Source organism: Lonchura striata, chromosome 26 (assembly GCF_050655825.1).
Source record: "Lonchura striata isolate lonStrDom1 chromosome 26, ASM5065582v1, whole genome shotgun sequence".
In the NCBI taxonomy this organism is placed as follows: Eukaryota; Metazoa; Chordata; class Aves; order Passeriformes; family Estrildidae; genus Lonchura; species Lonchura striata.
The window spans coordinates 9924075-9949992 of record NC_140728.1 but is presented as its reverse complement, the minus strand read 5'-3'; the positions used below and the strand labels follow the sequence as shown (position 1 = coordinate 9949992).

The following is a 25918-nucleotide window of genomic DNA, read 5'->3' as shown; positions in this document are numbered from 1 at the left end:
CTTGTGGCCATCCTTTTGTCACCACCATGGTTAACCCCATCACCACACACCCTCAATAAAACACAGAGGCCGTGCTGTATGAAGCTCATAGGTCTAATGAGAGTCCCCGGTGCCCACCGGGGCTAGCAGGGTCCGTGCCCAGCTCACACACGTGGCACAGTGCCAACACAGACCCGTGTATAGCCTTTGTGCCCCACACAGCTGTAGGGCCCGGTGAACTACTCCCAGCACGGCACGGAGCGTGCGCGGCCCCGCAAGGCCAGCACAGACCCCTGCAAAGCGCGTTTGGAGCCTTGTGCAGGGCCCATTTCTCGCATCTCCACGCGGCCCGGCGCTGCACGGGGCGGGATGAAGCCGGGGAATTTCGCTTTCCGTCGCTGTCGGGCCCAGGTCGGTGCCGGCCCCGGGGCTGCAGCCGTGGGCGCGGGTCAGAATCGCAGGGCGCTCAGCGGCCGTGGCCTCGCCTATCTGATCGACTCATCCCGCCCGGCCCAGCCGCACAGCGCCCGAGGGCTTCGCGGCACTTTCTTCTCACCTCGGCCCGGCGGGGCCCGGCCGATCGAATAAGATCAACGTGTAGGGAGGGGAGGATGGCTGGCGCCTCACACACGGACACCCCTGACTCGCACTGCGCACACGCGCACACAGACACACTCACACTCACACGCGCACGCAGCCACACTCACACACGCACGCGCACGCGCACACAGCCACGGCCACTTCCGGTCGGGCCCTTTATATACCGCAGCTGCGCGGAGCACGACGGGAAGGCCGGCAGCACTCCCGCGCGCCCCCGCCGCCCGGAGGAGCGCGCTGCACGCGCCGCCCCGCCCGATACCGCCCGGCCCCGCCCCGCCCGATACCGGCCCCGCCCCGCCCGATACCGCCCGGCCCCGCCCCGCCCCGCCCGATACCGGCCGGTCCCGCCCCGCCCGATAACGCCCGGCCCCGCCCGATACCGCCCCGCCCGATACCGCCCGGCCCCGCCCCGCCCCGCCCCGCCCGGGCACATGCCCGCACGGCGCCGGCGGCACCGGGTGCGGTCACCCCGGGCCGGGCACAGCCCTCCCGCCTCGCTCTCAGCCCCACAGCTGGACGAACCGGGCCAGGAAGCTCCAGTCAGCAGTTCTTCACCCCATAGCCTCCCCCCACAACCACTTTATTTGCACAAATCCTCCAATTCTCCCCACCCCAAGACCCCATAACTATGGGAGCCCTCCACCCCATGGGAGGCAGCCTCCAAGGACCTTCTCACACACACTCAGTGGGACTCTCAATCCACACCACAGGATCCCCCAAGCAGGGCATCAGCCCCACAGGAGCCCCACCAACCCCACAGGACATCCAGGCCAGCAGTGCCACAGAGGAACCCCCACTTTATTTGCATGTGGTGGTTCAATATTTACAACCAGGGGGGGTCATCAACCCCCCACTGCAGAAGGAGACCCCCCTGTAGGCTCCTCATGCTGCAGGAGTATAGGAAGATCCCAGAGAACAGGGGGGACCCTGCCTGGCACCCAGAGCCTGCCATGGTCTCACTAGGACCCTGCTCAGCATCAAGAGAAGGGGCTTACAGGGCAGAGCTGGGTCCCCCAGTGCTGAGGGTTCCTTCACTCACTTCTCTACAGATTTCATGGGAAATCCTTTTCCAACAGTCCAAAGTTGCCCTGTTGGCTCCCACAGTTGCCCTTGGTGGGCTCAAGGACGGTGACAGGCCATGATGGTCCCTGGGTTGCCACACGAGGGATCCAGGTTGCTGCCAAGGGCAGGACTGGGGGTGGTTCGGGGTCAGTACCAGGATCTCCAGGATCAGTACCAGGGTCTCCAGGGTCAGCAGTGGGGTCTCTGCTTGGTCCTGGGACACTGGGGTTAGTACCAGAGTCTCTGGTCCATACTGGGGTCTTTGGAATCAGTCACAGGATCTCTAATCGGTCCCAGGTCTCAGGTCACCAGCAGGTTTGCATATGGTCACTTTCCCACAAGGACGTAGAAGGCCATGAGAAGACAGGACACAGACACAGCCACGTGCAGGCGGGTCCCAATCACAGCAGCTACAGATGGGACAGGATGGGGTGAGGCCCTATGTTCCCATCCCAGATCCATCCTGAATCCCTGTGAGCCCATCCCAGACCCCATGTTCCCATCCCAAACCCCACTGTTCCAATACCCAATCCCTGTTCCTATCCCAGACCCCAAAACCCCCATCCATTCTCTCTGTCCCCATCCTGGACCCAATGCCCCTGTCCTAGACCCAACCCCAGTGATCCCAGCACCCCCATCCTGTACCCCAGTGTTCCAAGTGGCCCCATCCCAGTGATCCCAGCATCCCCATCCTGTACCCCAATATTCCAAATGCCCCCATCCCAGTGTTCCCAGTACCCCCGCGCCATACCCCAGTGTCCCAAGTGCCCCTCACCCTTGTGGCAGACTCCCCAGACCCCCCTGCGCTCAGACAGGAGCCAGGTGCGCAGTCGGGGTACCTTCCGTAGGTACGCACAAGTGCAAACCAGTAGTAGCCCGAACACCAGGAGCCCGTCCAGGGAGTAAACTGCAGGGAGGGAGGTGGGAGAGGGGTCAGGGGGCACTCCGGGCTCCTGCCCAATCCCCGCCCAAGGGGACCCCCACACTCTGTGTGAACAATCTCCCATCTCTGCCCCCATGAGGGGATGCAGACTTCCCGGGACCCCCACGAAAAGGGATACAGACCTCCCAGCAACCCCACCGAAGGCACTCAGAACTCCCAGTACCCCGCCCCCAAAGGGATACAGTCTCCCACTCGCCTCCCAAAAGCTCCTCTTAGTACCTCCCCGACATCAGCCCGATCTCCCCCGCCGCCTGCCGGTACCTGAGTGCTCTCCCCATGGTGCCCCATCAGCTCCGCCGCCTTCGGAATCCCCAAAACCCCCGTACCCCCGCCGCCATGGTCCTGAGGCCCCGGACCCGCCCGGACTCCCCGGCCCCTCCATTCCCCAGTTCCCACCACCAGTCATGGCGGCCCCAGGACCGTCCTGTCCGCCCACAAGCCCCGGTTCCCCCGTTCCCACCGTTGGCCATGGCGCCCCCCGGCTCTCCCCGGGCCCCCCTCGGTGCCGCTGACCCCCGGTTCCCCCGTTCCCACCGTTGGTCATGGCGCCCCCCGGGCCCGCGGCGCCAACACGACAGCGGCAGCGGCGACAGACGCGGCCAGCCGAGCGCCGACCCGCCCGACGCGGATCCTGAGGGGCCGGCGGCCTCAATCGAGCGCCTATTGGGGAGGTGCGGTACAGCCCCAGTATGGTCCGGCACAGCCCCAGTATGGTCCGGTACAGCCCCAGTATGGTACAGCCCCAGTATGGTCCGGCACAGCCCCAGTATGGTACAGCCCCAGTATGGTCCGGCACAGCACCAGTATGGGCCGGTACAGCACCAGTATGGTCTGGTACAGCCCCAGTATGGTCCGGCACAGCCCCAGTATGGTACAGCCCCAGTATGGTCCGGCACAGCCCCAGTATGGTCCGGTACAGCCCCAGTATGGTACAGCCCCAGTATGGTCCGGCACAGCCCCAGTATGGTACAGCCCCAGTATGGTCCGGCACAGCACCAGTATGGGCCGGTACAGCACCAGTATGGTCTGGTACAGCCCCAGTATGGTCCGGCACAGCACCAGTATGGGCCGGTACAGCCCCAGTATGGTACAGCCCCAGTATGGTCCGGCACAGCACCAGTATGGGCCGGTACAGCACCAGTATGGTCTGGTACAGCCCCAGTATGGTCCGGCACAGCACCAGTATGGGCCGGTACAGCCCCAGTATGGTACAGCCCCAGTATGGTCCGGCACAGCCCCAGTATGGTCCGGCACAGCACCACTATGGTCCGGCACAGCACCAGTATGGGCCGGTACAGCACCAGTATGGTCCGGCACAGCACCAGTATGGGCCGGTACAGCACCAGTATGGTCCGGTACAGCCCCAGTATGGTCTGGTACAGCCCCAGTAAGGTCCAGCACAGCACCAGTGTGGTACAGCACCAGTACGGTCTGGTCCCCGCCAGCAGCATTAGTAAACCTGAGCGCAGTAAACCCCAGTGAAACCGAGCGCTGCTGACACAGGAGCTGCCTGGGTGCTCAGCAATGTGTGGCCAGTCCCCATCTCAGTGCCCCAGTGACCCCTCAGTATCCCACAGTGCACCTAGTCCCCATTCCAGTCCTCCCAGTAACCCACCAGTACTCCCAGTAATCCCCAGTCCTCCCAGTAACACCCCAATGCAACCAGACACCAGTGACCTCTGGATTTTCCAGCAACTCGCAATCTCCCCATAACCTTCCAGCGCCCAGTGCTCATCCTAGCCCCCAGTAAGCACCAGTCCTCCCAGTACCTCCCCAGTGCAACCAGTCCCCATGGCAGCAACCCAAGTACCCACCAGTACCCCCAGTAACCCTCAGTCCTCCCAGTATCCCAGTACCACCCAAGTGCAACTAGTCTCCATTCCATCCCTCAGTGAGTTCCAGTCATCCCAGTAACCCCCCAGTACAATCTGACCCCCAGGTTCCCCTGTAACTCCCAGTCTAACCCTAAGACCCCCTCTCTAAGCACCCAGTCCCCATCTCAGTTCTTCCAGTAATTGCCAGTCCTCCCCAGTAACCCCAGGTCCTCCAATAAACCCGTGCCTCCAGTATCCCAGTCCTTCCCAGTAACATCATGTGCCACCCAATCCTCATCCCAGTATCCCCCATAAGTCTCCCAACTGACCCCCAGTGCTCCCAGTAACTCCTCGTATCTCCCGTAACACCCAGTGGATCCAGTTCCCAGCCCAGTTTCTCCTGCAACCCTCAGCTCCCACAGTAACCCACATAATCCAGTGGTCCCCAGTGCACTCAACACCAGTGTTCCCAGTGCTCACAGCAATCCCCAGGGCCCCCAGGGTTCTCAGCGCCCACCACTCAGTGCTCTCTGTGTTTCCAGTGCACCCAGCAGACTCCAGAGCCCCAAGCTGTCCCAGTTTCCCAGTGACCCCAGTACCCCCATGTTCCCAGTGCCTCCAGTGGCCCCAGTGGCCCAAAGTGGTTCTGGTGTCCCAGCAGTCCCAAATGCTCCCAGTGTTCCCAGGGCCCCCAGCAGTCCCAGTGCTCCCAGCAAACCCCATGCTCCCAATGTCCCCAATGTTCCCAGTGCCCTCAGTCAACCTAGTGCAGCCCAAGTGAATCTGGTGCTTCCAGTGTTCCCTGTGCCTCCAGCAGACTCCAGTGCCTGTCCTCTGGTGTTCAGCCTGAGGACCCCTCGCCCTCCTTAAGTTCCAGAGCTAACATAGTAAATATCCATTCTCCTCCTGCTTCCTTGACCCAGCCACCATGGCCAGCCACAGCGCCCAGCAGGAGGACCATCAGGGGTTGATTTGGTCTCCACTAGTGACAGCTTTGCCAGGGTGATAACAAAGCTTTGAGGAGCAGCACAGTGCTGGGGGGTGCTGGCACTAGGACATGGGACTGTGGGACCCAAGGGAATGGGGATGGGGCGTGATGGGTACCCCAAGGACAATGGGGATGCCAGGAGTGATGGAGACACAGGGACAATGGGAAACTGGATGTTATGGGGACCACGGGTGGTGGAATCCGAAGAGTCATGTGAACCTGGGGCCCTCAGGAGCAATGGGGAACACAGGGACAGTGGGGATGCTGAAGGCAATAGAGGCTCCAAGGAGTAATGAGGACCCTGAGGAATGATTGACACCGTGGGGGTGATGGGGATCCCAGGGACAGTGAGAACTTGAAGGTTGTGGCAGCAGCCCTCTGGCCACAGAGAGCAGGCACAGACTTTCCCAGGCTTTTTCCTGTGAGAAGATCAGAGAAAACAATGAGAAACAATTCTTATCTCCACTTGTTGCACCTGCTGTTGTGCATATGTGAAATGTCTCATGGAGATTTGTTTACCGAAGGGTGATTTCTCAATTGGACACTGGATGGTGCTTGGATGGATTGACCAATTAGGTCAAAGCTGGATCGGATTGGCTGGAAGGGTTACTGAGTTTCTTAATAAGTATAGTATAATGTAGTATAGGAGGAGATAATAAAGCAATTGATCAGCCTTCTGCAATCATGGACTCAATGCTAATTGTTACCTGGCTGGGGACCTGCGGCAACAGAAGGTTATGAGGGCACAGAGTACAGTGCTGACACCTGGACTGATGGGGACCCCAGTGGTGCTGGGAGCCCCAAGGGTGAAGGGGACACAGGGACAACAGGACACCAGAGGTGATGGGGACCTTGGAGTGAGGGAGATCCCTGGGACAATAGGGGCCCTGAAGGTGACAGGGCCCCCAAGAAGTAATGAGGACCTTGAGGGATAGTGAACACCCCTGGGGTGATGGGGACCCCAGGAACCATGAGGACCTCAAGGGACAATGGGGACCTGAGAGGTGATGGGCACTTGATGGGTGGTGGGTACTCCAGGGATAATGAGGACCCTAAGGAGTGATGGGAAGATATGGGATAGCCTAGGACCACAAGGTGGCCTGGGACAGGGACACTGAGGGTGCTGGGAGCAGCATGTGAAGACTCCGGGCTGTGGCACCACAAGACCACAGGGGGGCTGTGGGACACAGGGGCTGGTGTCCAAGATCTCAACCTGTACTGGCTTCTCCCCATCCCCTGGTGACTCTGTCCCAGGTTGTCCCATCCCTTGTGGTGACCACATCCCCGGTGATGCTTTTCCACTGGTGACTCCATGCTTCTGGTGACTCATCCCCTGGTGCTCCCATCCCCTGCTGGTCTACTGCTTCTCCAGAAGGTGACAGGAGTGATGTTCTCTCCCTGGACCTGTCCCCTGATGGCCACAGGAGCATTATTCAGCCTAAGGTGCCAAACCTGATATGGGAGTCCTGTAGCCACCAGGACCTGCACTAGGAGCTACTCTTCAGCCACAGGAGGTGAGCATGGGAATGGGCCTGCCTCCAGCTGGGTGTCCAGGTGTGGCGGCCAGTTGAAGCATGTCCATCACCACAGGGGGATCCTGCCCCGGCACACGGCTAAGCTTCTAAGGGTGCTGGAGAGGAGGAGCTGCAGGGACCCCCATCTGACCTGGAGCAGCAGCTGAGGAAGTACCACCAGAGACTTGAGGAGGTCCGTGATGTACCTTTGTCCTTGTCTGCCTGTCCCAGCCTCCATCCCTGCATCCAGGCCAGCTCTCCTGCCTTCACCTCACTGTCTTCCATCCATTCATCCACCCATGTATCCATCCATACAAGCATGAATCCATCCATCCATCCATCCATCCATCCATCCATCCATCCATCCATCCATCCATCCATCCAACCATCTATCCATCTATCCATCCACCCACCCACCCACCCACCCACCCTCCACTTGTTCATCCAGCTACTTATCCATGTCGTTCCTTGGGGAAGGCCAAGTGCTGATCAGGCTGTTGGGGCAGTTTGGCTGAGTAATGTTCAGGTAACTTGAGGAGTGGCTAAAGGAAGCTGGATGGCGTGGACATGGGTCAAGGGATGGCCAGCAGTGACCAGGTCATGGTAACAGCTGAGGCAACACCCGTGTCAGGAGACAACCAGGTCATGGGGAGGGCTGGGGGAATCCCAACCAGGCCTCATGGCTGCCTCTCCTGCAGCATGAGTGGGAGGTGGCTGGGCCAGAGCCAGACCCTCATCCCAGGTTCCTGCAGGTGTGGGACAGCCTGCAGAAGATGAAGCTGGCAGAGGCAGATGCCTGGCACACGTGAGACAAAGCCAACTCAGCAGAGCTCCCTGAGCCCCCCAGCACACACTGGGCTGCCCCCATCCCCGGCACATCCTGGCATTGGGAACAGCACCTGGCACTGCTTGTGGTTGAGGGTGAGTACTGGAGCCTTGGTGTCCCCATGCCAGTGACGACCAGGATGCCAGGGCTGGAAGGAATTGGTAAGGCCAGGGCAGTGCCAGGGGTGATACAGGGGATGCAGGCAACACTCTCACCCTGCCCTGCACCTGCCCTGACTCCATGAACCAGAAAAGAACCAAATAAAGTTTTTTATCTGGTTTTCTTGATGGACATGGGACAGAGACGGGGATGGAGTGGCATTGCCTTGGGCTGATGGTGCATGGTGGGGATGGAGGGTGGTCATGGTGGTCACTGGCTCATTTTACCAGTGGTGCCACCAGCCCAACTGCAGTTGGTGTCCATCCAAAGCCTTCAGCCATTCCGTCGTGGCACAGAGCCTTCCTTACTCCTTCAGTCTCCCTCTCCTTTCTTCTCTATCTTCTGGTGTTTTTTTCCATTTCCACAGTTAAATGCGTTTCACTCCTGCCCTTTCCACCTGCAGCTGGAGCCCACTGGGAGGGAGGAAGAGACACTGGTTTGAATAGGTCTCACACCAACAGCCGCAGGCTGACAGCGCCACCCTGGGCACCAAGGCGGGGAGTAGGCCATTGTTCTGGGGAATCTGCACCCCGACTGCTCCCTGCACTCCTTGCCTGCTCCCTGCATCCCCTGCCTGTATCCCCCTGCTTGCACCTTGCCTATTCCCTGCCTTCTCACCCCATCCTGCCTAGCCCCATCCCATGAGAATCCTTCCCCACCCTGCCAGGTATAGCAATGCAGGATGTGCCCAGCTCACTCCAATCCAGCTCAGAGGGGCCACAGTGGCTGCAGCATCATCCTCTCGCAGCCTGGGAGAGCCTTGGCACCATCCTGGGACAATGGTGGCACCATCCTGGCTCTGTCCTGGCATAGTCCTGCTATTATCCTGCTGTGCATGGCCAGGGCCAGGATGGGGACAGTGGTTCTTGTGCTTGGCCTATGCCTACATGGTATTAGGGATGGAGCCTCCAGCAAGCACCGTGCTACGCGGTGCTGGGCTGCGGTGCCACACCACACCGACCTGCACCACCCCCTGCTGCGATGTACCATGCCTTTCCATGCCATGCTTCCGGTGTGCCATGCCGTGCGGTGCCACTCCATCCCGCGCAGCGCTGCCGGGCCGTCCGGCGGGGCGGAGACTGGGGCAGATGCTGCTCACCCTGCTCCTCCCTCCGCTCAAGCCCAGACCCGTCCGTGCCCCGGCGCAGCGGAGCCGGCAGCGGCGGCGGGCTCAGGTAAGGGATTCTCCAACCCCGCCGGGACCCCCGGGACCTCCGTCCTGCCTGTGGCCGCCCAGTGCGACGTGGAGCGGGCTGGGGAAACGGAGGCATGGCCCGGTGACGGCGCTGAAAAAGCGGTGTGAACCCCCTCCCCCCCGCCCTACTGCCCCCCCTTCACTCCCTCTCCAAGAGTTTGGGAGTCTTGGGGTGTTGGGGACCCCCTTTTCCGAGGCCAGCGGTCGCTCCCACGCCAGGACCCGCCGCCAGCCCCGATGGATAAGAAAGGAAAACTGGGAGAGGTGCCCAGCGAAACCAGCTGGGGCGGGAGCGAGGGTCCCCTCGGCCCTTCCCCCACCACACCCCCACCACCTTTGACCCCTTCGAGGGTGTCACCCTTCCTCCGCCTCGAGCAGTCCACACCCTTTATTTATGGTAGGACCTACTAGAAGGCAGAGCAAACATAGCCTCGCCTTCCCCCACCGCCATCGCGGCACGCCCGGGGTGACATGAGGGATTTTAGTGGTGCAGGGTGGGAGGCACCCATGGGTGCAGCCCGGCTGGGAGCGTAGGGAAGAGCTGTGTTCCCGCTGTTGCCCTCAGGCTCTCGGCGCGGCATGGGAGAGGCAAGTGACATGGACAGCGGGATCATGCTGCACTCGGGTGAGAAGGGGATTTGGGGGTGAGGGAGGCTTTGGACTGCCGCTGTCGCCCATGGGTGCTCTGATAGACGTGTCCCTCCTTCAGTCCGAGAAGGGAGCATTCGGTGCATGGGGACACACTAGGGACACATGAGCTGTCTGGAGAAAGCTTTGGGGAAATGAAGGGGTGGAGGAATGGAGGCTTCCCCTGCGTTTGGGGAGGCACCCCAAGTGTAGTGGGGGGTGCTCTGGGTAGGATTTGACTCAGACGGGTTTGGCTTGGGATGGCTGAGTCAGACTGAAACCTTCCTCCTGTGCCCCCCCCCCCCCTCCATCCTCCAGCAAGGACGTCACATGTGTCCCGAGGGGTCTGAAGCACCCATGGTGCTGCTGGGGGAATGTCATGCATATCCTGGGGGATTGGAGGACCCATGGGTGCTGCTGGGAGAGGGGTTCCTGGATACCTTGGGGGTTGGAATACCAGTGGGTGCTGTTCGGTGGGGGAAACAGGTATTCACGGGAATCAGTACACCCACGGATGCTGCTGTGGGGGAAGGAAGGCACAGCTGCTTTGGGTCAGCTGGAGTACCTATGGGTGCTGCTGGGAGGGTCATGGCTGCTTTTTCCTCCCTCTGCGGTGGAGGGAAACAAAGGCAGGGAGGCTGTGGGGTGGTGGAGGGTGGTACCTGGAAGCTCCAGACATCCATGTGTCTGTTCCAGGCCCTGACAGCCCAGTGTCCCCACCAAAGGAGCGGGTGCAGGCAGGACAGCGGCAGCAGCAGGCACTGGAGGCCCAGCTTGATGGCTGCATCCAGGAGCTGCGGCGGCTGTGCCTGCGTGAGGCGGTGAGTAGGGCATGAGGACCCCCTGCCCATCTTCACATGCTGCCATGGCTCTGCTCAGTGTCCGTGTGCCGTCCTCAGGAGCTGACAGGGACCCTGCCCTGCGAATACCCCCTGAAAGCTGGCGAGAAGCCCCCCAAGGTCCGTCGCAGGATCGGGGCTGCCTTCAAGCTGGATGAGATCGCCATTCTGCGTGGGGTGGTGAGGCAGTTGCTGGGGTGCAAAGGTGGTGGGGACCCGACCCATCCCATCCCCTCCCCTCCCTCTCCTCTGCTGTGGAAGCTTCCTGAGGGTCACCTGGAAATGTTGCTATCCCCATCCCATGGGTGGTAGTTGGGTGCCAAGTGTTGTAGGTGAGAGGGGCAAGGGGGTGCTTTCAAGCATGATGGGTGGTGTTGGGGTGCTGAGATGCCCCAGTGAAGGGCGGTGTTTAGGTTCTGAATGCGGTGTTTGGTGTTGGGGTGCCCAGGAGATGGGACAAGATAGGGTTCCAAGCATGATGGGTGGTGTTGGGATGTTGAGTTAATGGGGTTATCATGGGGTCTTAAAGATAATGTGTGGGGTTGGGGTGCCAAGGTAACAGATGTAGGGGGTCCCAGGTGTAGCAGGGTGCCAGAATTAAGGGAGGAGATGGGTTCCAAATGTTATGGGTAGCAGTGGGGTCCTGAGCATAATGGGTGGTGTTGGGTTCCAAGAGTGAGGCTGGGTGTTGGGGTCCCAGATGTGATGCTGGGAGGGGTTGGGGTCCCAAGTGCTACGGGTGGTGTTGTGGTGTTAAGCATGATAGGGGGCTTGGGGGTGTTAAGGTGTGTTTCTGAGTGTGTCCCTCACCCCCAGGACCCTCTGGAACAGGAGCGGGCGCTGCAGCTGCAGATTGCCGAGGCCTCCCGCCGGCTCTGCCACGAGGAGAACATTGGCCGGCAAGTGCGGAAGAGGCGGCAGACAGCAGCACTCCGGGAGGAGCAGAAGCTGCGGGATCTGGAACAGGTCCTGAACCAGCGGCGGCTCCTGGCAGGGCAGTGGGACACCAGTACTGCCAAGGGTGAGACCCCCAAGCCCCATGGTGGGGGGATGCTGGAGAGCAGGGAGGCAGAATGGGGTGCTGCTTGGTTGGGTGTCCCTGGGGAATGCATCTGAATTACCCATTCCCTGTGAATGCACCCTGCTGGATGCTGCCCAGTCCTTCATGCCAAGTACATACACCTCTCTGGATGCACCCCAATATGCCATCCACAATGCATGCACCCCGGTTCCCATCCCTGGTGAATGCACCTCCCTGGGTGCACCTCAAATTCCCATTCCTGGTGAATATAGCCCCTGGATGCACTCCAACTTTCCATCCCCTATGAATACATCCCCCCCCCCAACATCACTCTGGTGAATGCACTCCAATTTCCCATCCCTGCTGAATATACCCTTTGGATGCCCCCTGGAAGGCCATCCCTGGTACATGCACCTTGATACGCTCTCACTGTCAATGCACCTTTTTGAAGGTACCCCAGTACTTCATCTCTGGTGGTTGTGAGTGCACCCCAAAACTTCATCCCCAGTGCATGCACCCAAATAAACCATTCCTGGCATATCGTGGTTGTACCCCCTGAATGCACCCCGGAAGTCCATCCATAGTGCATGCACCCTGATAAACCATCTCCAGCAGTACCCCCACTGAATCCACCCCAGTACTTCACCTCCGTTGATTGCACCCCCCTGAAAATACCCTAATACTTCAGCCTTGCCGCTTACACACTGTAACTATCCCCAGTCACCCATCCTCAGCACCTGCACCCAAAGGGGGGTGGGATGTGGCCCAGCTGCTGTGTCCTCATCCCAGTGGGTGGCCATCCAGGGGGGTTCCCCATTCTCTCTGTCCCTGTCCCCTCCAAGGACCAGGACCATGGTGGCGGCATTTCCTTCCCTGTTGGTGCCCCCAGCCTGCTGCTCCCAGGCAGGCTGGGAACTGCACGTGGCTCGGTAGAGCCGGCCTGGCCGGTAGTGCTGCCGTCCCAGAGCGTGTTGGGACAAGTGGCGTGGGAGAGGGGAGCGGAGGCCCGCGGGGATGCGCTGGGTGGTGGCGGGGCCGTGGGAGCGCTTTGGCACCCGGAGGCGGCCCCAGCTCTGTTCTCACAGGGCCCAGCCCCATAGAGCTCAGTGCCTCTGTCGAGAGCTCCATATTTGACACCGACCTGCTGGAGGAGGGTGAAGGGGGCTGTGGGGACCAGGGGGGACTCCTGGTATGTTCCCTCCATTCCAACCCTTCCTGTGTCCCCTTTATCCCTACTCTCCCTGTGTCTCCTCCATCCCATTCCACTGCCATATGTCCCTGTGTGCCATTCCCCTGTGTGTCCCTTCCATCCCAACCCCCCCATCTCCCCTCCATGCCAACCGTCCACCTATTCCCTCCACCTCTCTTTGTGTCGCCACCATCCCAATCCTCCATCTCTCCTGCAGAGGACACACAGCCACCAGGACCTGCCACCCCACGCAGGTGCCCATCTCCCAAGGACCCCACCAAGGAGGAGGAGGAGGAGTCAGGGCTTCTGATGCTCCCCCCCATTCCCTGGCAGGAGACCAGCCTGGACAGACCCTATGAGAGGGCCAAAAATCCCAACATCAACGCTAAGGATGGGGAAACCCAGAGCTCACAATGCTGTCTTGGGTCCCTGATGGCTGCCCCTGCCAGCTCCTTGGCCCCCAGCAGCCCTGACTCTGCAGGCTCCCCAGTGTCCAGGACAGGGGACCCTCCCTACCAGTTCGTCCCCATCCGGACCCTGGTGCTGTGCCGCAAGGCGGGTTCCAGTGCTCCCAGCACCCCAGAGTCGTCAGGACGTCATCAGACCCAATCTCTGAGGTATGTCCTGAGCATGGGGAGGATAGATAAGGGCTTCTGCAGGGGAGGATGGAGTTTACCCCATGGAGAGGGGGATGGAGATAATCCTTTGTGGAGGATGGAACTCAGTCCATGGGAAGGAGGATGGGAATGACCCTGTGGAGATGAAGGAGCTCAGCTCATGGGGAGGATGTTGGAAAAAATCCCATAGGAAGGATGGAGATAGTCCCACTGGCAGTAAAATGGAGCTAACCCTGTGGGAAGGAGCATGGGAGTAATCCTGTGGGAGAGGATGAAGAGAACCTCATGGAGATGATGGAGCTAAACCTATGGGGAGGAGAATGGATATAATCCCATGGAGAAGATAATGGAGAGAACACCAAGGGAAGTGTGGACCTAACTCTGGGGAGGATGGAGAAAATCTTATGGGGAGGACAGACATAATCCCATGGGGAGGGATAGAACTAACCCTGTGGAGATGGTGAAGCTCAGTCATTGGGAGGATGGAGACAATATTATGGGGAGGATTGAGATAATCCCAGAGACAGGATTAAGATAATCCTATGGGGATGTGGGAGAAAACACTATGGGGAGGATGGACAGAAATCCATTGAGAGGAGGTTGGAGATAATCCCATGGAGAGGATGGAAGTAACCCTATGGAGATTATGGAGGTCAGCCCCATGGGGAGGATGAGCTAATATCTTGGGAGGAGGCTAGGTGTCTCCCCATGGGGTGGCTGTGCCCCACACTCATGGGTGCACCTCTCCCAGGGCTTGTCCTGGCTTTAGGGTGAGGGGAAGGGTCCTCCCGCAGCCACAGTGTCTTGCCTGCAGGGTGGACCCATGCTGGCAGCCAGCTGAGCCACGGGGCCGCAGCACCGCACCCCGCCGGCGCCCCACCTACTACACAGTCACTGTGCCCACCTCCTGCGTCCTGAGCCCTGACCCTGCGTGCTGCTCTGGCTCCGATGACAGCATCTCCGACCTCTCCAGCATCTCCCACGCCACCTCCCCGGGCAGCAGCAGCCCTGACATGTCCTTTGCAGTTCCACTGCCCCTTACTGAGCCTGGTTACTACTCACGGGGTGCCCTCCAGCTCCAGCCACCTGCCGGCCCCCTGACTTTCCTGTACGAGCAGGATCTGGCCCCACTGCGGTACCAGCGCCTGGTGCCCTCGCGTAGCCGCATTGTGCGCACACCTTCGCTCAAAGACTACGTGCCCGCTGGGGCCCGGGTTCTCTCCAAGGCTGCTGTCACTGAGGAGCTCAAGTCATGGCACCAACGTGCCCGGCTGAGGGGTGCTCGGCCCCACTCCCTCGACCGTCAAGGGGCTTTCCAGAAACCCCATGGTGGGACCACCAGGGGTGTGCCCATTGCTCGTGGAATCCTGTCACTGGTTCAGGTAGGACACAGTGTCTAGCTGGGAGTGGTCATGTGGGAGAAGGGAGGTCCCCTGGGTGTTGTCCTGCAGGTGACATGAATTGGTACCCTGAGGTAGTGTAGGGACGCGTGGCTCTGGTGGGGTCCCATGAGGATTTTTAGAGCAGTAGTGAAGTCCTGAGGGAATCCATGGAGTCCTATGAGGGTTATTGGGACAGGACTGGGATTTCAGAAGGGACCTTGGGGCAGGACCATGGTCTCAGGAGGGTCCTGAGGAGAAGATCAAGGTCCTTTAAGATCCTTTGGGGCAGGATTGGGACCCTCTGAGGGTCCTCTGAGCAGGTCCAAGGTCCCATAGGTTGAGTCTGGAGGGTCCCAGATGGTTCCTGGGGCAGGACCAGTGTCCTGAGTGGGTCCCCATAGGAAGATTAAGGTCCTGAAGGAATCGCAAAGGAAGAATTTGGGTTCCAGAGGGGTCCCTGGGGCAGGACTGAGTTCCTGAGGAGGTCCAACGGCCAAGACCAGGGTTTTCTGTCCTTGGGAACAGAAGTAAGGTTTTTAAGGTTCTTTGGGGCAGGATGAGGACCTGCCAGGGATCCTATGGGCAGGTTTGGAGTTCTGTGTAGGTCCCAGGGGCAGAATCAGGATCCCTTGAGACAGGTTTGGGGTCCCATGTGAGTCCCTGGGTTAGGGCCAGGACCTTAAGGGTGTCTCTGGAGCAGGACTGGGGTTCCATGTAGGTCCCTACTTTCTCTTGAATATCCCAAGGGCAAGACAAGGACCCTACAGAGGTTCCTGTTGCAGAACTGGGGTCCCACAGGAAAGAATAGAACCTTAAGGGGATTACTGGGGCAAGACAGGGGTCCCATGAGATCCCATGGGAAGGACCAGGACTTCAGGGGGGTCCCTCAGGCAGGATCCATGTGGGTCCCTCATGTCACACCCAGGTTCCCACAAGCAGGACTTATGTGGGTCCCTGGGGTAGCACTGAGGTGGCCTTGAGCAGGGAAAGATCCCTGCAGACACCTCAGTGGCCAGCTCCCCCTTTCCACCTGGGAGTCTTACTGGGACAAATGCACCAGTGGCACAGCTGGGACACAGGCTGGGCACGTGGGGACCTGTGACCATACCCCCACAACTCCTCCAGCCCAATCCTGGTGCCAGGATGTGCCCCCAGTGGTGCCCTTCAAACAAGGTAGGATGCCAACACCCACAGGGTCTTTGTCTCCCCAGGGTCCCCCTGTGCAGGTGCTGCGACGCTCAGCAGCCGGCGTGCCCGTGCAGGTCTATATGCCCGAGAACGGTGAGATTGTCACCCAAGTGTGAGTGCTCACGCCCCTACCCTGGGGCGGGGGCACATACTGGCTGGCCCAGGGGCGGCAGGGACGTCTCATGACTCCCCACCCCAGTGTGGGGGCACAGGAGGAAGCTACAGTGAGGTGGCAGGGGCTGGCCCCCACCCTGTGTTCCCTCACTGGCACTGCAGTGCTGATAGGACACTGTGACCCCAGTGCTTATGGTGGCATTGGTATCATCACGACCCTGAATTTGAGGTTCTGGTCTCTAATAAAAGTGGTTTTTGGGATACGTCAGTCTGAGGATGTGTCACCTCCATGTCCCCTCTGAGGTCCCCTATCCCTGAGTCCTGTTGGCATTGCCAGGATGGGACTCCGTGGATTTGGGGTCTGGCTGTACTTGGGGCAGTAATCAGGTGATGCCAGTGGCAAGAGGTAGCCCCTGATCCAGCTGTGCAACCCTGGCACCCATTGACCCAGGCTGGGAAGGGGGCAAAGAGTAGAAGGGAAGGATGAATGGAGGTGAAGGGTGTGGGGTTGGGGTGCAGGAGGGTGCGCAGGAAGGGTGCAGGGAAGGAGTGCAAGGATGGGTGAAGGGATGAGAAGGGATGGGTGAAGGGAAATAACGTGTTCTGGGAAAGGATGGGGCGGGAGAAAGGGTGCTGTAAACCGAAATGATGGGGTGCAAGGGAAGGGATGGGGTGCAGGGCAGGCAAATAAGGAGTACAAGGGTAGGATGAAGTGGGAGAAGGGGTGCTGGGAAGGGAAATGATGGGGAGCAGGGGGTAGGGAAGGGATTGGATGTAGGGGTTGGGGGGCTGGGGCAAGGACGATCAAAGGGATGGGGTGCAAGGAGAGGGGAAATAAGAGTTGCTGAGGGGGATGCGGTGGTGGCCGGGCAGTGCCAGAGAAGACACTCCGGTCCCCGTATCCCCGCTCGGGCCTGACAGTGCCCGGGACCGGCGGCGCCGCTCCTCCCGGTGGGGGCGGGCGGGGGCCGGTGGCTGCGGCGAGGGGCGGCGCCGAGGGGACGGGAGAGGGGGGGGACACCGGTCAGCAACCGAGCGCCGCTGGGCTGCGGCGTCACTGCGGGCCTGCGCTGGCCCCGCACCGGCACCGGACGGCACCGGGAGATACCGGCAGAAGGAGCGGCCCCGCGGCACCGGCACCGGGACCAGCTACGGGAGCGGCCCCGGTCCCGATGCCGCCGCGCAGCCGCCACCCTTGTCCCGGGCAGCTCTGAGCGGGGACACCGGGCCCGGCCGCGGGATGGGGCCCGGCGGCCCCGGGAGTGGCTGGCCCCTGGCTGGGACCCTGCTGGTGGCCGTGGCCGCCTCGATGGGTAAGTGATATACGGGGACCGGGGAGGGCCGGGGGATCCGGTGCCACCCTGCGACTGGACACGGTGCCACCATCCGTGACACGGGGTTCCCGCTGGTGGGAGGGACTTAGTGCCACACACGGCCCCTTTGACCGGGGGTCGCTTGCAACAGTGTCCCCTGGGAACTGTGTCCACTCCCCCCAAACCTGGCCCCCCATTTGCTGCTTCCGGGGTGGCCCCGGGAACAGCAGGCACGGAGCCGGTGGCTAACCGAGCCGGGATGCCCAGGCCCGGGGGAATCTGGGGGCTTCCTATGCACGAACCCCGTGCCTCAGTTTCCCCACTTGTCCCTGAGCTGCCGTGGTCCCATTTTGGGGTGTGTGAATAATGCCATGTGAAATTCCCGCAAAGCCATTTCCTTGGCTGCCCACCCCCTGCCCCGGCGCCTCTGGCCGCCCCCGGGCCTCGGCCCGCGGCTATTTCTGGGAAGACAGGTGGCTTTGGACAGAAATAGAGTGGGAAGTGCTACTGGAACACGCAGAAGGACGGGAAGCTGAGCAGATCTGGAGGAATCTGGAGGGGTCGGAGATTTGGGTGGGATGGAGGGGCTTCTGCAAGGATGTAGGGCTGGATGGAGCAGGGTATGGGGGCACATAGGAGCAGGGTTTAGAAGGAAGTGGAGTGGGATGGAACAGGATATGGGGGTACACAAGGGCATGATGGAGCAGGGTTTTAAGGGATATGAGGCAGGATGGAGCAGAGCAGGGTTTTGGGAGTACATAGAGGCACAGTCTGGGGGCAGGATGGAGCAGGGTATAGGAGATGTGGGGCTGGGTATGAGGAACAGGGGGACAGGAAGGAGCAGGGTATTTGGGGGTGTATAGGGGCACACTTTGGGGCAGGATGTACTGGGGCAGGATGGAACGGGGTACAAGGGGAATAGGACACAGTGGGGTACAGGCTGTGCTCATGTGAGGGAGGAAGGGCATGGGGTGCTGCTGATACCCCTGAGGGTGGTGGTCCAAGGTGCTCCAAGGCCCCGGTGACAGGTGGCTGTCCACAGTGGCCGGGGGCGAAGACTGCCTGTGGTATGTGGACAGAAACGGGTCATGGCACCCTGGCTTCGACTGCGAGTTCCTCACCTTCTGCTGCGGCACATGCCACCAGCGGTACTGCTGCCGAGACCCTCTGCGCCTGCTCACCGAGCGCCAGCAGCGCCACTGCCTTGCCTTCAGGTGCCACAGCTGGGGCTGATGGGGCTGGGGGCTCTCCAGAGTGGGCTGGGTGCTGGGACTGGGTGGTGGGCACTAAGTACTGCGTACTGGTGATGGGCAGTTGTACTGGGTGCTGGTCATTGTATGCTCTGCACTGGGCAGTGGTGCTGGGCAGTGGCGTCTGGGCCCTTGTACTGGGCACTGGTACTGGGTGCTGGGCATTGAGTTGTGGGCATTCAGCAGTGGTGCTGTCTGCTGAGCACTGCTACTGGGCACTCGTACTGAATGCTGGGTGCTGTGCACTGGTACTTGGTGGGGGCACTGGGTGTTGGGCATTGGGCACTGTTACTGGGTGCTGAATGCAGGTGCAATGCACTGGTTCTGGGCACTGGGCAGTGATACTGCGCTGCCAGGCTGTTGGCTCTGGGTGCTGGCACTAACATTGGATGCTGAGTATTGAGTGTTGGGTACTGGGCACTGGGCAGTGGTACTGGGTGTTGGATACTGGCACTGGGTTGTTGGTCTCTGGGCACTGGTGCTTTGCAGTGGGTGCTGTGCACTGCTACTGGGTGCTGTGCACTTGGTACTGGGTGCCAGGCTCTTGGCATTGGTACTGGGTGCTGGTATTGGGTTCTGGGTGCTGGACACTGGTACTGAGCACTGGTTGCTGTGCACTGATGATGGGACCAGCACACTGGGGGATGTATACCACAGACTGGTCACTGGTACTGGGTGTTGGCACTGGGTGCTGGATGTTGGTACTGGAAACTTGCACTGGGTGCTGGCAGTGCTGGGCACTGCTTAACTACTACTGGATGCTGGTCATTGGGAAGTGGGCACTGGTACAGGGCATTGGCACTGGGTACTGGGCACTGCTTCTGGGTGGGCACTGCTTCTGGGTGGGCAATGCTACTGGGTGGGCAATGCTACTGGGTGGGCACTGCTACTGGGTGCTTGCTGGGCAGTGGTCACTGCTACTGGGTGCTGATAGCAGTGCTGGACAATGTCACGGGCATTGGTTCTGGGCACTGGGCAGTGTCACTGGGTGCTGGGCATGGGGCAGTGGGCAGTATCAGTGGGTGCTGGCTGGGTGCTGGTGTGTACCCTGGGTGCCCCCCAGCCCCTGCTCTCCATGCCTGGGGGTCCTACAGCCCCAAGACCATCGCGGGCATCGCCTCAGCCGTGGTGCTTTTCATCGCCATCGTCACCACCATCGTCTGCTGCTTCATGTGCTCCTGCTGCTACCTGTACCAGCGCCGGCAGCATCCCCGCACCCCCCTGCAAGGTGTGGGGCTAGAGGGCAGGGATGGAGGTGCAGGAGGAAGGGGTGGAGGAGGGTACTGTAGGAAAAGAGGGTGGAGTGGGGTTGAGGGGGCCTAGAGGGTTTCAGGGGGAAAAGGGTTCTGGTGGAGGGCTGTAGGGATAGGAGATGAAGGGTGTGCAAGAGGAGAGGGTCCTGCAGGTAAGGATGTGCAGGGTTAAGTGGACCTGGGGGAAAGGGGGATGGGGGGTGAGGAGGAGGCTTGGTGCATGATGGTGCTGTAGATACAGGGTGGGGGACTGGGGGAGCCTGGACAGAGGCCTGTGGGAATTGGGGTGTGTGTGTGGGCTATAGGGGTGGGAGATGCAGGAGGGTCCTGTAGGTAGAGAGTGAAGAGGTTTGGGAAGAGGCAAGCACAGAGGGCCTGGAGGAATGCGGGAGGGATCAGAGTGTGGGAGTTGGGCAGCAGGGATGGGGGGGGGGCGCTACAGGAGGGTTCTGGAGGTTCAGGGTGGTGGGATGTTGAGGAGGCCTCAAGGAATGCAGGGAGGCCTGGGGATGGAAAGGGGGAAGTTGTAGGGATGGGGGTTTGCAGGATCCTGTGGGTACAGGGTGAAGGGGTCTGGCAGGGGGTGCTAGAGATGTGCAGGGGTGTTGAGGTGAAAGGTGGAAGCTGAGGTGAAAGGTGGAAGCTGAGAGGGAGCAGAAGAGTCTTGTAGGTGGGGGGAGTGGTGGGGGAGGCAAAGAGAAGGGGGGATGTTGGAATGCAGAGGAGGATCCAGAGGATGCGGAGTGTTCTGCAGGGATGAAGGTGTAGGAGGAGGGGTAGGGTACAGATGGCACAGAAGGAGACATCCTGAGGTACATGGTGGAGGGGTTGTGGCGGGAGGGGGGGGTCGGGGCATGAGGTGGTGGGACCTGAAGGGAGGAGGGGGGAAAATTGGGCATGGCATGGCAATGAGGGTGTGGATAACACCCCAGCGCCCACCAACCTGAGGGCCGCTGCCACTCTTAGGCACCATCCCTGTCCCTGTGTCAGGGTGCTGCAGATCTCTCCAATCTCTTCCACAGGCCTGGAAATTCCCCTGTCCAGCTACCCCCCTGCAGCTCCCCCAGCTCCCTTTCCCATGGACCCCAAAGCCGGCCCTACACCTCCCCAGCCTGGCTTTACCTCCATGGCCATGTACCCCCCACCCGGCCCTGCTGCCCAGTACCCCATGTACCCCTCTGGCCCCCCTGTCTACAACCCCACAGGTGAGCACCGGGGGGAACAGGGACCCTCCCTATTCCCCAGGGGGCCTGGTGGCGTGGTGACACCCCATCTGCTCCCCCCACAGCACCACCACCCTACGTCCCGGCACAGCCCAGCTACCCCGGAGCGTAAGTCCCCGCAGGGACCCCTGCACCCGCCGCCGGCCAGCGGGGCCAGGCTGGGGACCCCAGAGACCTGCCCTGGCGTTGGGAGGCTGCCTTAGGCGGTGCTGGATCGCGCTCTTCCCAGCCAGCCTGGGCTGATCCAGTGCCAGCAGAACAGGGTGGCCCTTGTGCCACACACTGGGCCCTTTGTGGGCATCTACTCCCCCAGCTCTGGGTGCCAGTGGCCCCAAGCACTTGCGGAGGGGTTCCCGGGGAAGGGTCCTCCGAGGGCCGTGCACTGCTGCCTCCCTACGCACCTACCCCCGGATTCAGCCCCGGCTCTTCCCTCCGGGGTTGGCATTAAACCACATCTTGTGCCCACAGCCTGATGTCGTCTCAGTGACTCTCTAATGGGGAAAAAAGGGAGGGCAACACCCCAAATCCCTTTCCGCGAATTGTGTGATGGGGGGAACATGAATTCTGCCCTGTCCCTTCTGCTCCCAGGACTTCTCCATCCCAAAATTATGTTGGGATGGGTAATTCCCATCAAATCAGCTGCTTGGATGAGCCAGCCTGGAGTGCTGCTGCCCACCCAGCCCCTTCTCACTCAAAATGGGAGTGTGAAACAACCCCTGGAATCTTTCAAGTGACAAAACAGCAAATTCTGCACCAGGAGTGGGACTGTGGGCCCATGAACAATTCCTCTATCCATGCCCCCTCTCCTGAATAGGAATAAGTGGGGGAAGGTGGGTGGTGTGTCAACTCGATGGTTGTTCTTGCTGGGATTCATCCCTGCCAGCATTTCTGGCTAAATTTGGGACCAGAGTCCATCAGTCCAGGACAAAAGCCAGGCAGAACCATTTGGAGGGACAAATCCCTGCCCTGTCCCATCTCCCAGCCCCCTGCATCATCCTCAAAACCCTCTGAGGTGCCCAGCATGGGGGGAGCCATGGGGGTGCAGCTCCGAGTTTTATTGAAGTGGGATGGAGAGGAAAAGAAATAATAATAAAAATAATAATAAAAGCAGCGTCGTGGGTTCTCGGGGGGAGGGGTAGGGGTGTGTGTACACAGCCAGCTGCGTGGGAGGCTCATGATTTGGGGACCCCCCGCTCCCGGAGGTAGAGGTCACGGATTTCAGCCAGGCTGCGACTGAGCACGCCCAGTGCCTGGGCAATGCCGCGCAGCACCGCCGTGGTCTCCCGACGGCTCTCGGCGTATTCCCGGCGGAACGCCCGCATCTCCTGCACCAGCCGCTCATTGGACTGCACGAGGCTGATCTGGGGGCACTCGGGGGTCCCGTCCAGCCCCGCCGCCCCGGGGACCCCCGCCTCGCCCGCGCCGCAGTGACTGAGCTGCTCGGCCTCCGGATCCAACAGCAGGCTCGGGAAGTCGGAGCCCAGCGGCTCCTGCTGGCCGCGGAGGTCGCCGAGGGAGAGTTCGGAGGGTGCGGAGCGCGGGGGGCTCCGGCTCCAGCCCTCGCACAGCTCGTTGGGCGGGCAGATGCCGGTGCGGGGCAGCCGACAGTCTGAGCCGCGGCCGGGAATGCCGTCGGCAGCGGGGCCGTGGAAGGGCTCAGTCTTCACCTCCACAGGCTCCTCCTTCACCGGCTCCTTGACACCTGTGGGACGGAGGGGGAGCACAGGGCAGCTGCAGGGCTCTCCCGTGTGCCCAGTGACCCACGGACCAAGTGACAGACCCTGTTGCCTCCATCCCTGTGCTCCCACATCCCCTCTCCTGTGCCCAGTCCTGGTTCCATCTGTATCTCCATAGTCCCGTGTCCCTCATTATGGTTCAACCCCATCCCATGTCCCTTGTCCCTCTTCTGTTCCCAGTACTCCCATATCCCTGTCCTGAATGTGGTGCCTCCATGTTCCTGTTTGGTCCTGGTACCACCATGTCCCAGTTCTCACCCCACTAACCCCTGTGTCCCTATTCTGGTCCCAGTATGACATGTTTCTTGTCTCTCTCCTGGTCCTGCCCCATGTCACTGTCCCAGCCCCACCACGTCTTTGCTCTGTTCCCAGCTCCTTCTTATCCCTGTCCAAGTCCCAGTACCCTGTGCCTTTTGTCCCTGTCCTAATCCCAGTCACCCGTATCCTTGTCCTGATCCTGGTACCCTTCCGTCCTAGTCTAGCTGTTATTCTCCCTGTCTCCGGAGTCCCTCTCCTGGTCCTCCCACATCCTAGTCCTGTGCCTAGGGTCATCCCACATCCTGTGCCTAGTGTAGCTGTTATTCTCCCTGTCTCCTGTCTCTGTCCTAGTCCTCCCACATCCCTGTCACCCATGTCCCTGTCCCAATATTCTGTATTCTTATCCCTTTGCTCTATGTTCCCTTTGTGTCCCTGCCCCACTGTTCCTGTCCCAGTCCCTCCATGCACCTGTAGTGGTCCCAGTGTCCTGGTCCTGATTTTTCCCACATTTTAGTCCCAGTCCCCTCACATCACTGCCCTTGATCTGCGTCCCAGTTCCTTCATGTATCTTCCCAGGCCTAGTGATGCTTTAAGATGCCCCCATATCCCTCATGTCCCTGTCCCAATCCTCCATGTCCCTGCCATTGTCCCCTGTATCCATATCCCTGTTCCCCATGGTATGGTCCCAGTGTCCCTGTCCTGGCTTTAATCTCCTGTGTTCCTGTCCTGGTCCCACTACACGTGTCCTGCTCCCAGTTTCTTGCTCCTCATCCCCTTCTCTTGGTCCTGGTCTCCTGTGTCCCTGTCCCAGAGCCATGTTTCTGTCCTGGTCCCCTGTGTCCTGGTTACTCCATGTCCCTGTACTGGTCCCTGTGCTTCTCCTGTGCCCCACAGTGGCCCTCTGTCCCTGTCCCAGTTCCTCATGTCCCTGTCCTGATGCCCTGTATCCTGGTTCTCCAGGTGCTGAACCAGGTCTCCTGAGTTCCCATCCCCATCTCCCCATGCACCTGCCCCTGCATCCTGGTCTGGCTGTGTCCCTTTCCTGATCCCCCACACCCTGGCCCGGGTCTCCTGTGTCCCTGCATGCAGCTGTCCAATGACCTGTTTCAGTCTCAGTTCTCTTGCATGTCTGTGTCCTGGACCCCCACATTTGGCCACAGTATCTCCATGTCACTATTGTGGTCTCCTGTATCCTGATCCCTTCACTTCCTGGTCCCCTTGTGTCCCTGTTCCTCCCATCCTCTCCCAATCCTAGTGGCCCTGTGTCTGTGTCCTTGCTTCCCATGTCCATGTCCATGTCCTGGTCCTGTATGTTCTGGTCCTGGTCCTGATCTCTCTTGAGACCAGGGTTAGATGGGATAATGGGGAGAAATTCCTCCATGCGTATGTCCTGGTCCCAGTGTCCCAATGTACCTGTTGCTTTCCCCCACTTCCTAAACCCGTTTCTCGATGTCCCACCTCATCCGTGGCCCCTGTTTTGTCCCCCATGCCCGTCCCGGTCACCCAGCAAGTCCCTGCCCCGGTCTCCCACGTCTGTGTCCTGTTTCTTCATGTCCCCGTCCCACCATACACCTGTACCGGTCCCAGTGCCTGTGTCTGTGTGCCGGTCCCCCTGCAACCTGGTCCCAGCATTCCCGTGACGCAGCCCCGTTCTCTCCTGTCCTAGTCCCGGTCCCGCATGTCCGTGTTCTGGTCCCCCATGTCCGTCCCTGCCCCGTCCCTGTCCGTTCCCCCGCCGCTGCCCGCACATTCACCGTGCTGTGCCGACCCTTCGGCGCTGCGCATCGGAGGGTCGGTTCCGGTGGCGCCGCGAGGACCCCAGACGGGGGCGGGGGCGGGCCCCGGGCCGGACTCGGCCCCGCCGTTCCCGTTGCTCCCGTTATTCCCGGTGCTCCCGGTGTTCCCGTTCCTGGCGGCGGCCCTGCCGGCCGGGCCCTGCCGCTCCAGCCGGTGCCGGCTGATCTTGTCCCCGGCGCGGCGGCGTAGCCCCCGCCAGCGGTTCTTCACCTCGCCGATGTCGCGCTGGTGGCGACCGGCAGCGTTCACCTTGTGCGTGATCCGCCACCAGATCTTCTGCTTCTCGTACGCGTTCACGGTACCGGCGGCGGCGCCGAACAGCAGCGGCTCGTACCGGAGCACTTCGCTCATCAGCACCTCCAGCTCCTGCAGCGTGAAGTTCGGCTTCCGCTTCAGCAGCCCCCGCCGCGCCCCGCCGCCGCCCGCCGCCGCCATGCTCCCCGCCGCCTCCGCCGCCTCATGCCGCCGCCCCGCCGTCCATCGCCACCGCCGTGTGCCCTGTGCCGGTTCCACGGTACCGAGCGGAGGGAGCGGCGCCGAACACCCCCAACAGCCCCCGTCAGGCGCTGCCGCTGCCGGATCCGGGACGGGCAGGACGGGCCGGGGCTGCCCCACGGCCCCTCCGGCCCCGCCGCGCGCCGCTCCGCCCCGGTTCGTTACCGGCGGCTCCGGTGCGTTAACGGCGCCCCCTGCCGGCCCCGCCGCGCAGAGCAGCGCCCCCGCTGCGTTAGCGGCGCCCCCTGCCGGGCCCCGCCCTCCCCCTCGGGAGCTGCGCTGCCCGGCGCGCCCCGGGCCCCCTGGTTCAGGTGACACCGTCGGTGTTCGGGTGATGCCCCTGGTGCTCTCGCACCGGGGCCGGCCAGAGGGGGTGTCCCAATGGCCCCGCGGTGCCCGCTTTAGGAGCGGCCGCCCCAAGGGGCAGGAATGCGGGGGCGAGGGGCATGAGGACCCCGTGGTACGGATACGGCGCTGCAGAAATACTCCCCAAAACGGCGTTTCGCTTGTACCGGGAGCCGCCTCTCAGCCACGCA

The 25918-nt window shown here is 61.1% G+C and overlaps 4 protein-coding genes, 1 non-coding gene and 1 pseudogene across 16 annotated transcripts; 3 read left to right on the top strand and 3 right to left on the bottom strand.

Moving 5' to 3' along the window:
* Positions 1 to 423: 423 nt before the first annotated feature.
* LOC146765337 (small Cajal body-specific RNA 2) lies at positions 424 to 730 on the bottom strand. The gene has a single exon (XR_014950191.1).
* Positions 731 to 1356: 626 nt separating this feature from the next.
* TMEM167B (transmembrane protein 167B) lies at positions 1357 to 4161 on the bottom strand. Of its 10 annotated transcripts, none has more exons than XM_085561579.1 (3): positions 3045 to 4161; positions 2481 to 2548; positions 1357 to 2051 (listed from the first exon to the last, which is right to left on the bottom strand). In XM_085561579.1, the coding sequence occupies exons 1-3, from the start codon at positions 4033 to 4035 to the stop codon at positions 2043 to 2045; spliced, it is 1068 nt and encodes a 355-aa protein (XP_085417705.1). In that variant the 5' UTR covers positions 4036 to 4161; the 3' UTR covers positions 1357 to 2042. The 10 variants fall into 10 exon arrangements, with proteins under 10 accessions (XP_085417705.1, XP_085417700.1, XP_085417703.1 ...); XM_085561574.1 differs by having other exon boundaries at positions 2498 to 2548; positions 3045 to 4120; XM_085561577.1 differs by having other exon boundaries at positions 3098 to 4119.
* Positions 4162 to 6697: 2536 nt separating this feature from the next.
* On the top strand, positions 6698 to 7842 carry LOC146765335 (protein FAM107B-like; annotated as a pseudogene).
* A 598-nt stretch (positions 7843 to 8440) lies between these two features.
* INAVA (innate immunity activator) lies at positions 8441 to 16320 on the top strand. 2 transcript variants are annotated; one of them, XM_085561535.1, is made up of 8 exons: positions 8441 to 9060; positions 9646 to 9705; positions 10404 to 10528; positions 10607 to 10723; positions 11363 to 11567; positions 12974 to 13373; positions 14188 to 14755; positions 15967 to 16320. In XM_085561535.1, exons 1-8 carry the CDS (start codon positions 8568 to 8570, stop codon positions 16057 to 16059), a joined length of 2061 nt encoding a protein of 686 aa, XP_085417661.1. In that variant the 5' UTR covers positions 8441 to 8567; the 3' UTR covers positions 16060 to 16320. The 2 variants fall into 2 exon arrangements, with proteins under 2 accessions (XP_085417661.1, XP_085417660.1); XM_085561534.1 differs by having other exon boundaries at positions 8443 to 9060; positions 10607 to 10726.
* Positions 16321 to 17057: 737 nt separating this feature from the next.
* On the top strand, positions 17058 to 21563 carry SHISA4 (shisa family member 4). The gene is made up of 5 exons (XM_085561588.1): positions 17058 to 17370; positions 18413 to 18584; positions 19715 to 19848; positions 20896 to 21078; positions 21162 to 21563. The coding sequence occupies exons 1-5, from the start codon at positions 17298 to 17300 to the stop codon at positions 21206 to 21208; spliced, it is 609 nt and encodes a 202-aa protein (XP_085417714.1). The 5' UTR covers positions 17058 to 17297; the 3' UTR covers positions 21209 to 21563.
* A 567-nt stretch (positions 21564 to 22130) lies between these two features.
* LOC146765332 (uncharacterized) lies at positions 22131 to 25582 on the bottom strand. Of its 2 annotated transcripts, none has more exons than XM_085561587.1 (2): positions 24839 to 25582; positions 22131 to 22798 (listed from the first exon to the last, which is right to left on the bottom strand). In XM_085561587.1, the coding sequence occupies exons 1-2, from the start codon at positions 25320 to 25322 to the stop codon at positions 22269 to 22271; spliced, it is 1014 nt and encodes a 337-aa protein (XP_085417713.1). In that variant the 5' UTR covers positions 25323 to 25582; the 3' UTR covers positions 22131 to 22268. The 2 variants fall into 2 exon arrangements, with proteins under 2 accessions (XP_085417713.1, XP_085417712.1); XM_085561586.1 differs by having other exon boundaries at positions 24845 to 25460.
* Between the last annotated feature and the right edge of the window lie 336 nt (positions 25583 to 25918).